The 11,228-nt window shown below is 29.3% G+C and overlaps 1 protein-coding gene across 3 annotated transcripts in view; it reads right to left on the bottom strand.

The window, feature by feature from the left end:
• Window positions 1-11,228, bottom strand: part of LOC117174958 — a 57,395-nt gene that overhangs the window by 15,637 nt on the left and 30,530 nt on the right. For 2 of the 3 annotated variants that reach the window (XM_033364427.1, XM_033364426.1), the window contains one exon: window positions 5,517-6,302. In XM_033364427.1, the coding sequence (XP_033220318.1) occupies window positions 5,565-6,302 (738 nt within the window). In that variant the 3' untranslated portion in view covers window positions 5,517-5,564. The remainder of the gene's footprint in view (window positions 1-5,516; window positions 6,303-11,228) is intronic. The other variant, XM_033364428.1, reaches the window with a different exon arrangement.

Below are 11,228 nucleotides of genomic sequence, written 5' to 3'. Positions count from 1 at the left end.
TACACGTAAAATAAAATTGCTATAAGCTTGTACTCAATTTAGTATACGAGTCTCCTAAATTCGGTATATGCGTATACTAAATTTCGTATACATGTATACTGAAGTAAGTATATGCGTATACTAAATTTCATATACGTGTATACTAAATTCAGTACATGCATATACTAAATCTAATGTACGCTGGTATACTAAATTTAATTTCGTGTTGTGCATTCTTGCTTCCATCACATGTATACTAAATCTAGCGCAGATTTTTCTAACAGTGTAATGAATGATAGTTTTTACAATGCAAACATGAGGTCTAGTAGGAAAAAACGGTAAAAAAGCATACGGTTGGTTCGCTCCTGGTCTCGAAGTCTTAACTAAATCGAAAATTCTTAATTGTACATCCTCCGAGGATATTTGTATCCCTTCTAGGTTTAACAACGATAAAGATTGTGCTCTACATCCTGTACCCAGTGCCAGCAACATTGATCATTTAAATGTTAGCCTTTCTAGCGCTAAAGATCCTAATGGAAACCAGGCTTCTAGCTCTTTTAAAACAACATTTACATCCCAAGTATTGCTGTATTTTGGTTTGAGATGGCCTTAGCCGAAAAACACCTTTAAAGAAACGATTAATTTCTTTATTGTTAGAGAGCTAGTTATTAAACAATAAAGAAATTGCTGCTCTCATGTTATTTAATGTACCATACTGTGCCCCGCTATTAACCTGATTCGTCAATAATTTCAACACAAAGTTTACGTTCCCATTAAAAATATCTTGATTATTAGAAGTACAGAAGGAACACCACTTTTTCAAAGCCGGAGTATATTGCTTATATGTGTTCTCTGATAAAGAATTTAATATGATCTCAATCGAAGATTCATCTAATCCTCTTCTTCTGATAAGATTCCTGCAATCAAAGTGAGCTGATCGCACAGTGGATGCTCTCGGATGCATCTCTTGAAAACTAGGATACCATGGTTGACTGGCCCAGTATGGCACAACTATGATACCTAAAGTCCTATGCACTCGGATTTTCTTTAAAATTTTTGTTATCAAGGAAAATGGGAGAAATGCATACCAAAAAAAATTTGATCAATTTACGGTGAAAGCATTAACAGCATAAGCTTCTGGGTCCCTTTCCCATGAGCGAAATACTTTACATTTCCTATTTACCCTAGTTGCAAAAAGATCAATGTCGGTATTGCCAAATTCTCTTACAATGCGTTTAAAAACGTAATCGGCAATTTCCCATTCCGTGTCAACGTTTCAAATTCTAGATCCCTCATCTGCTAAATTTTCTTTTGAAGCTACATATTCTGCAAAAATCCAAATGTTGCGTTCTATGCACCATTCCCATATGGATTTGGCAATGCTATTTAAATGTGTGAACTTAATTCCCCCCATCTTATTAATGTATGAAATTGCTACAATGTTATCAATCCTTAATAGGATCTGGAAATTCCGATCATCTTTAGCGAAACACTTGAGGGCAAAAAAAAACTGCTAGTAATTCTAAAAAAATTTTATGACGCGATCTTTCTTGGGCATTCAAGCCCCATGGGTACTCTGATCACCACAAACAGCTCCCCATCCAATGTTCGAGGCATCCGAGAAAATCTCTTTGTCAAATTTGAATTTACGAATGTTATTAAAAGCCGTTAAAATTGCCTGGTTCCACCCAAACAGATCCTTTAAGGCCAAATCAGTGAATTTTATTATCTTCTTTGGATTACATAATTTGATTGATCCTCGCAACCATTTTATCCTCTCTAGTTCTTTATAATAAAGTCAACCCGATTTAACTGCAGGTCAAGCTGCAACCAAAGTTCCTATTAAGCTTAACAGTTCACCAAACTCGCAAAACTTCGGAGTTAAAACCTTGTTTACAGTATTTTTTATGTACTCTTTCTTTTTATCTGAAAGGTAAATTATCATACTTTCTGAGTCCAAAAAGAAACCTAAATGTTTACAAATTTGTTTTGGCTCGAGTTCTGATTTTTTTTAATTTACTATGTATCCAAGATTAATCAATGTGTTTTTTACGAATTCCGTTTTAGCACTACATTCTGTCTTTGATCCGTCAAAAATAAGAAAATAATCTAAATAGCTCTTTCTCCCTAAAAAACGTTAATACTGGTTTCATTATTTTACTGTAAATATAAGGACATGTTACAACCAAAGGGTAGAACCGTGAACTGAAGTAAAATACCATTGTAAATAAACTTGAGATATTTTCTATGTTCGGGACCAACTGGTATCATGAAATACGCATCTCTTAAATCAATGTTACACATAAAATCTCTATCTTCAAGAATGTTTATTGCTGTCCGAATATCTTCCATCTTGAAGTGTTGTGTAAGTACAAACCTATTAAAATCTTTTAAGTTTAATATAAATCTGTAACTACCATCTGGCTTTGGCGCTAAAAAATATGGCGATATGAATTGGTCTTCCGAACTTTCAGCTAATTCGACTGCCCCCATTTGTTGTAACTTATCAACAGACTTTTCTAAATGAGTCAGTTCGCTTTTCGAGAAATTACATAAAGTAGGAATTTTTAACTGAAAAACCTTCTCTTTCAAAGGTATTTTGTACCTCTGAATTGAATTTAAAATCACACTATCGTTAGTTATCGCGCGCCACTTTGTTAGAAATAATTTTAGTCTTCCTGCTGAATTTACCTCAGTTATTGTTTCTTCTGCTGCATGGGTTGTGATTGGTTATATTCCCTCGGCTTCGGAAAACCTCGAAAACCTCTCAGAATGGGGTTTCTTGAGGTGTAATATCTTCCTCCGTGGTTCATCTGGTACACCTCTCGCTATCCCGATGAACCTCTCCAGTTTGACGAGCCTCTCCAATTTAATGAAGTATTGGGTTTATCTCTGTTTGATGGAGGCTTTAAATCCTTTCCTATTCTTTCCACTACTTTGACACTATTGACTAACGCTTTTACATTATTCCCAAATAAAAATTCTGTAGACTCAACTTTATCCAAAACGGCTTTGACTTTTTTATCAAAGGCAGGAGCAATGTATACTTTTCCAGCTATTATCCAAGAATGAAAAAGATCTGAATTTATCTTGACCGCATCAGACAAGTGTTGAAGGAGTACATCTCTGTCGATAGGTTCTATTTTGTCATTTAAAATCATACTAACTGCTGTTGCTGTTAAAGACAAGCTGGAACCAATCATGTTTTGATCATTGAAAAAATATCTATCCCTTTTGATAGCATCCTCTCTTAAATTGGTTTGGATTTCGGCGTTTAGCTTTGGTGCGTCCATGTAACAATCTTTGTACTTTCTTGGAACTAATTTTATAATCTGAGATTTTTCGTCCCTAGAGATGCCTTCTTTGAGCCAAAATTTTATTCTATCAGCAACCTCCTCTATGAAATCTGCTTCTTTAATTTTATCTTTATCGGGATGGTTTCCCAGAAAAGCGGTTGACTCATCATATTGTGAAGCCTCGTCACTCGATGAATTAGTTTGTTTGTTTTGTATCGGTTTATTTATTTTGTATCAGTTTGTTTATTTTGTATCGACTCCGACTCGGTTTCCATATTCCCCTTATTATTTAATCATTTAAATGACTATATTAAAAAAAATTATTTGTCTCAATTTTATTTTTTGCTTTCTATCAACTTTCTCCATTTATTTTGAAGATCAAATTCTCAGCTCATGTCTACGCTTAAGCGATAGATCGGCTGGGTTTCTTGTTTATTCAGAAATTCAAAACAACGATGCAGATATAGTGTACCAAATTACACATGGTATTCGAATTTATTTGCTCGGCACATGACTCCGCTTTAACGTGAGCTCGGCCGGCTGCAGAACAACAACAAGTAATGTGATATACCATTAAACCACTTTTTGCGCATCAATTTTAGTCATAGTTTGCAAGACCATGTCTTCACTTCAGTGAAGCTCGGTCTGCCGTAGAAAAAGAAATAAATAAAAAATAACGCTATATTCTCACCTGTTTACAGCAGTAATTATAATTACCTGAATGTCCTGAATCGTCAGCATCTGTAGCTTTCTGTTGTTCGCTTTGCATTTTCCTTATCTTTTTGTGTAATATTTCCATTTGTTCTTGACGTTCTTGATACTCTTCATTAGGCTTTTTTCGCTTGTGTGAATTTGTTTCACTCATTTTAAACTTTTTAACTTTATCACCCACTATGAACACTTCGACCCGTTACCACGATGTGCCGTCATCGGCGCCAAAAGACGTAATGACTCACAGAACCTGCACGACAAGGGATATAGGTTTCATTTTTAGTTGCGAGATACTCTGAAAAGTGGCTTCATCTGGTGTTGGAGACCGTACTACATATATTTAATCTCTAAAGAACAAGGAACGATGGATAATGGAATATCCTTAACTAATGCTATTTTATGCAACTTAAGCGATTTCAACCATTATCCTGTTTTTGATGAGCACCGGGAACGTCAAATAGAAAGGCAATTTTTTCGTCATATTTGTTTATTTATAAAAAAATTGAAAACCTAATTCAAAAATCAGGCTGGACAACTCCTTTAGATATCTTATTAGCTTTTTTTCAATTTTTTTTTTGTCGAAATCGGTGAAGATTAGTGGGCTGTACGTTATTCTGACCCAAACAAGTTATTTTTCTTCCCAATGTGCGGCACTCCTTTCAGTCCGAAACCAAAAACTCTTTTTTTTAATAATCTTGTAGGGCATTAAAAAAAAACATTTTTCTTCTTCTGACTTTTTTCATATCGTGCGTTATTTGGCTAAAAATGTTGATTTTCGTGTGTTTTTTGGAATTTTGTAAATGCTATAATTCTGATAAATTTTAGATTTTTTTTTAAAGCTATTAGGATAAATTGTTCATCTGTTTGAATACTCTGAATATCCATACAGAAAACTATTGAACTTTGAACAAAAGTGGTCTCAAAAATTTTCAAAATACGCTCACTTTCTGACTTGCTATCCAAAATGGCTAGCTAATGAACTTAACATTTATTTTAGGACACTCAAAGAGTATACATGTGGACATTTGACAAAAACGGGGGGGGGGGGGGGCAAATTTTACACAAATCTAATACCTTCTCTTGATGAGAATATAAAAGGACGAGAATACAGTGTTCAAAGATTAATTTCACGAAGGATTGACCATTTTTGATTTTAAGGGTAGTTTTCAGGTATGTACTCGTGGGGGTGTGTTAGGGGCGCCAAGCCCATTTGTCTGATATATGAAATTCTTCGTTGGATAATTCTCTACAGGCCACCATACTTTCCCGTCACATTTTTTCAAATCCTACAAAATTATTCTACAAACATTCTAAAAGCATCTGTTAAAATAAAAAAAAATTAAAAAATTACGAAATTCATTTTTTCGGATTTGAAATAAAATTGGGGGGATCGTTGCCCTCAAGCATGCCAAAAAATTTTGCCATGCATTCTTCGACCACACTACTGTGCATCCTAATGGCCCCTCATCTTAAAAGCGGTTGAGAAATAATGCCCGCAGATAAACTTTTAATAAATAAATGCATCCTCACCTATCAATGCTGGTGTCGAATCTCTCGCTGCCAAGGGTCCCTCAAACTTCAAAGATCCTGCCGGCCCGTAACATAGACTTGCGCCAGTCCATGATTTCCTGCATGGCTTTCATCAAATCCTAAAACTTGGATCCCGTGTTGCACATTATTGCCGTTTATAAACCTCACTTCAGGGCCACTCGCATTACATGCCTTATCGATGTCATACAAGTGTTGATGATTGGCCGGAAATGAGTTCTGATGTGCCATAGGTGGCGCACTGGGCAAATTCTGATGACAGAATAGAGAACCGGAAGCACTGTTGTTGGCACACTGCATACAAGAGACAACACGCGGTTTGTTTTGCACAAATGGAACGTTCGCGTGATGCACATACTCTTGAGGGAAAAAGTTTTGTGAATTATTTTTATTTGGCTCACTCGTTGGATAAACTGCAATGTAAGGCTTATTGTCGTGAAAATAAATCGGAACTCTTCGCTGAACTTGCTGATTATTTTCCAGGGCTACAAACTTAATTGGCTGACTTGTTGGGTGATTCTGGGGATTGGATGATGATTGGTGAATTACTGGTTGGCCAATTACGGGTTGGCCTAATGTGCTTGCCAATAAATTAAGATTTCCAACTCCATTCATGATATTTAGGTCAGATGGCTGCTTGGAAGTTCCAGCGGATGAGAAGAAGGAAGGCTGTAAACAATTTATTGGTTGTTGGGGATTTTCATAAAATTGAATGTTTCCGTGATGATCAATCCTATCTTCAAAACTCCGAGGATAGTTTTCTGGTGGCTGTTCATTAAAATTGAGAAAATTCGAAAAAATTAGGTTTATTATCTGAGCAAAATTTTCAGTTTTCTAAGCCAGTATTTTGAAAGTATTAAAAATAACAGGGTGGTTAATCAAAGTAGAACTGTTAATATTTGAAATTTTAAAAATGAAATTTGAAACTTTTTAATTCAAAAATGTTGTATTCAAATGCTCAATAATGTACGCGTATAAAATTGAAAGTATTAACATTTTTCAATGTAAAAAAACATAAATCCACGTTATCATTTTTAATGCTCTTAATTAAAAAATCAATCAATCAACTTTAAAATGTTCAAAATTATATAATTTTAAGGAATTTTAAGCTAGAAACATTAAATATTGAAAAATTTCAAAAATTTTAACTGAACAGTTCTTAAATTAGAAATTCAATTATTAACTTTTCAACTAGTTTAAACATCCTTAGAAAGCTTCGAAATTGTGTTTCAAAATATTGAGAAACCTAGAAGTTGTTTTAAATTTGTTTTAAATTTAAAATTATTTTGAACATTTTTTCAGAACTTCTAAATATCTGTCAAAATTAATTGAATTTTTTCTACAATTTTCAGAAAACCCGGTAATTTTAGAAAATTTCCTTAAAATTTGGATGTACAAATAACCATTAAACATTTATTATTTGCAGGAAAATTCTCAAAAATTTACACGTTCCAAATGGAAGGCACTAACATTTTTCAATTAAACAATGTTAGATGAAATTCAAATTAGCTGTAAAATTATAGAGTTCAGAAATTCAGATTAAGTTCTAAAAATATAAATCTACGTTAACATTTTCAATAGTCTAAATTAAAGAATCAAGCAATGAACTTTAAAAATTTCAAAATTATATTATTTTAAGTAATTTTAAGCTAAACACATTAAAAACTGAAAAATAATTTGTTTAACTTAACATTTCTTAAACTGGAAGTAAAATTATTTTTATTTTAAATAATCTAGGCATCCTTTAAAAGCTTTAAAATTTTATTTTAAAATCTTGAGAAATCTAGAAGTTGTTTTGAATTTTTCCAAATTCAAAATAATTTTAGAATTCTGTTCGGAACTTTTAAATATATATTTCAAAATGAATTAAATTTCTTCTATAACTTTCAGAAAATCCTGCAAATTAAAAAAAAAACATTGAATTTAAATTTATAAATAACCATAGAACACTTATTATTTGTAAAAATATTAGAGTAATTTAAAGAGATATTTAGAACTTTTAAAAAGATTCGAATTAAACTTAGAACTTGAAATAATTTAAAATACTTACAGCCGAATTTAAAATAAAATTTAGATTTTTGCAGATTTCAAACAAAAAATCTAAAACTTTTTAAAGAAGATTGAATGACAACAAAAGAATAAAAAATTTCTTAAGATTCTTTGGGAAAATTGAAAATGATTTTTCACTTTGAAAAATTATTGTAACAGAAAGTTTAAGAAGATTTTAAGAGATTTAAAAAATGATCAAAGAAGAACATGGAAGATTTTAAGGATTTTATTTAATTTCCTGGATTATCAAAAATTGTAGGAAAATTTCAATTAATTTGAAAATATATTTAGAAGTTCTAAAAAAAATGTTAAGGGACGACTGACAAATCCCGAAAAATAAAATTCCCGACACAGTAAAATTCCCGAATTAGTAATTTCTGAATTGGAAAATTGCCAAAAAATAAAATTCGCCAATAATAAAATTGCCGAAAAATAAAAATACCGAATTGAAAAATTCCCGAATAATAAAATTTCATAATTATAAAATTCCCAAATTGGAATATTCCCGAATAAGAAAATTTACGACAGTTTATAATATTACCGAATTGGAAAATTCCCGAATATTAAAATTCCCGACAGAAAATTGCCGATTTATAAAATATCCGAATTGGAAATTTCCCGAATTTTAACAATTAGAAGTTTTTATAAATATATTTTATTCATTACGAAAAGAACAATATGATATTAGTTTCAAAAATTATTTTTAACATTTAAAATTTCCAAGCTTATTTTTTGAATTAAAAATAGCAATAATTTAAAATAAAATATTTCTAGATAACGCATGTTTTTTTAATGTTTATAAATTTATATTTTGAGTCTGTTTGAAAAGCGTTACAAGGTACGTAGAAAATTTAACGAGAATTTTCTATGTACCTTGTAACGTTTTTCAAACAGACTCGAAATATAAATTTATAAATATATATATATCAATTAAAAATTTTATTTTTGCGAACACTTTTTGTATTTTTTCAAATACTGTGAACATTAAAAAAACATGCGTTACCTAGAAATATTTTATTTAAAATTATTGCTAATTCTAATTGTTGAAATTCGGGAATTTTCCAATTCGGATATTTTATAAATCGGCAATTTTCTGTCGAGAATTTTATTATTCGGGAATTTTATAATTTTGAAATTTTATTATTCGAAAATTTTATTATTTGGGAATTTTCTAATTCGGTATTTTTATTTTTCGGCAATTTTATTATTGGTGAATTTTATTTTTCGGCAATTTTCCAATTCGGCATTTTTATTTTTCGGTAATTTTATTATTGGTGTATATTATTATTTGCAAATTTTTCAAATCGGCATTTTTATTTTTCGGCAATTTTATTATTCGCGAATTTGATTAATCGAGAATTTTCTAATTCGGGAATTTTATTTTTCGGGATTTTTCAGTCGTCCCAATGTTAACACACTTCGTTTAAATTACATGAAATAATTTCAAGTTTTTAATTAATTTTGAATCTTTTCAAAACTTCTAAAAATATCTTAAAATTAATCAAATTTTTTCTACAAATAATAAGTGTTCAATTGTTATTTATGCGTCAAAATTTGACAATTTCACTTATAAATTAATCACTTTTTAAATAGAACAATTAAAATTGTAACGCTAAAAGTTTAAAAGTTCTTCGAAAATCTAAAGATTCAAAGCTGTCCATGTAAAATAATTCAGTTTCAAATTGTTGTCTTTTAAATATTTAGTTTCAATTTACTCATCTTAAATGAACAGTGAAATATTGCTAAATCTTAAATACTTATTCTTTTTCTACATTAAGAAATTTCAAATGTAATGGGATGAAAATTAAATAATTTAGACTCACAATATTTTAAATTTAATAAAAACCATTAATTATGACTACATTATTATGGATTTATTTTTAAGTTGAAAATAGTAAAACGCACGTTTACATTTTTAATGGCTAAAAAAATTAATTGAAATAATATATTAATAAATTTATTTATTAAATTTAATATGAAAAATAATATAAAGGAAGATCTGAAACTCTGAATTAAAAATATGTTATGGATAAATCATGAAAAATTGCATTTAAAAATAAAATTATCGGAATAAATGATATATTAATTTCAATTCATATTAAGACTTTCGGATTGAAACAGTTACAATATGAAAATTCTCAAATTTTGAACGGATCTAAAATTATTTGGTCAAATCAATTATTGTTCAGATTTCTATACTTAGAGTACAGATCCATTTTAAAAATAATTTATTGATTTATACATACAGTTGATAAAATAAAACTGTTTTTCATCAGAAAATTTCAACATCAAATGCTTTTAATTTTTAATTGTTTAAATTTTCAAAACTGCACATTAATTATTTTAACAACTGTTAAAATCGAACTTGGGCAGATTTTTCTTCTCAAAATTCGTAAAATTCTCGATTTCCCGGATCAGGGGCCACCCTGTTTTTTATTCAAAAAATCTTCGACTTTAAAAACTTCTAATTTTTGTTTACCTTTAAAACTGCATTTAAAGTCTTTAAATTAAAATATATGCTTCAAAATTAAAAATCTAAAATGGAAAATGTTTAAAGTGAAAGATTTTCGAATTAAGTGTTCTAAACTAAATGATATAATAATTTATAAAAATCACAATTTAAAAAATTACTTTAAAAACGGTTAAAATCAAAGTTGGACAAAATTTTTATTCTAAAAATTTGGTAAAATTCCCGGTCTTGAATAAAAATTGATGTATTGTGAAATATTCAATAATTAATCTTTTTTTTTTTTAATTACAAATTTCAAATTGAATGGGTTAAAAATAGAATATTTTATACTGAAACAATATTTTAAATTTAATAAAATCCTTTAATCAAGAATATATTATTATGAAGTTATTTTCAAGTTGAAAATAGTTTATAAACTTTCAGGCACGCATTCACATTTGTTTATTGACTAAGACTTTAAAATTGAAACAGTTTAAGTTTTAACGTTAAAATTTAAAAATTCTTCAATTTTGAACTGATTCAAAATCCTTTCTGTTCACTTTTTATTACTTAAAGTACAGATAAATTTTAAAAAATGTATTTATCAAATAAAAATGTTTTTTATCTAAAATTTTCAACATCAAAGGCTTTTATTTTTTAATGGTTCAAGTCTTTAAGAAAGCATTTAAAAATTCCTTAAATTAAAAATGTAAGCTTAAAATAAAAATATTTAATGGAAAATTTTCTAAGTAATAAAATTTTGTATTACGCATTGCAAGCTATTTTAAAAACATAAAAATTCAACTAATTCTTTAAAAACTCTTGAAATCGAACGTGGACAGATTTTTCTTCTACAAATTTATAAAATTCCGGGTAAAAAAGAATCACTGTCATTTCCCGGTTTCCCGGTCCAGCGGCCACCCCGGTAATTGATTAAAAGTGGAACTTCTTTGTTAGAAATTAATTTGTGTTTTATTCAAAAATTAATTTTTTTAACTGAAAATTTAACTATTCAATTTTTTATTGGAATTTTGGCTAAAAAAATTAATTGAAAGAATATATTAATAAATATATTTATTAAATTTAATATAAACAATAATATAAAGGAAGATCTGAAACTCTGAATTAAAAATATGTTATGGATAAATCATGAAAAATTGCATTTAAAAATAAAATTATCGGAATAAATGATATAT

The sequence above is a fragment of the Belonocnema kinseyi genome, chromosome 6, assembly GCF_010883055.1.
Source record: "Belonocnema kinseyi isolate 2016_QV_RU_SX_M_011 chromosome 6, B_treatae_v1, whole genome shotgun sequence".
Lineage (NCBI taxonomy): Eukaryota > Metazoa > Arthropoda > Insecta > Hymenoptera > Cynipidae > Belonocnema > Belonocnema kinseyi.
The sequence above is the reverse complement of the archived record's forward strand: the minus strand, read 5'-3'. Positions and strand labels throughout refer to the sequence as shown.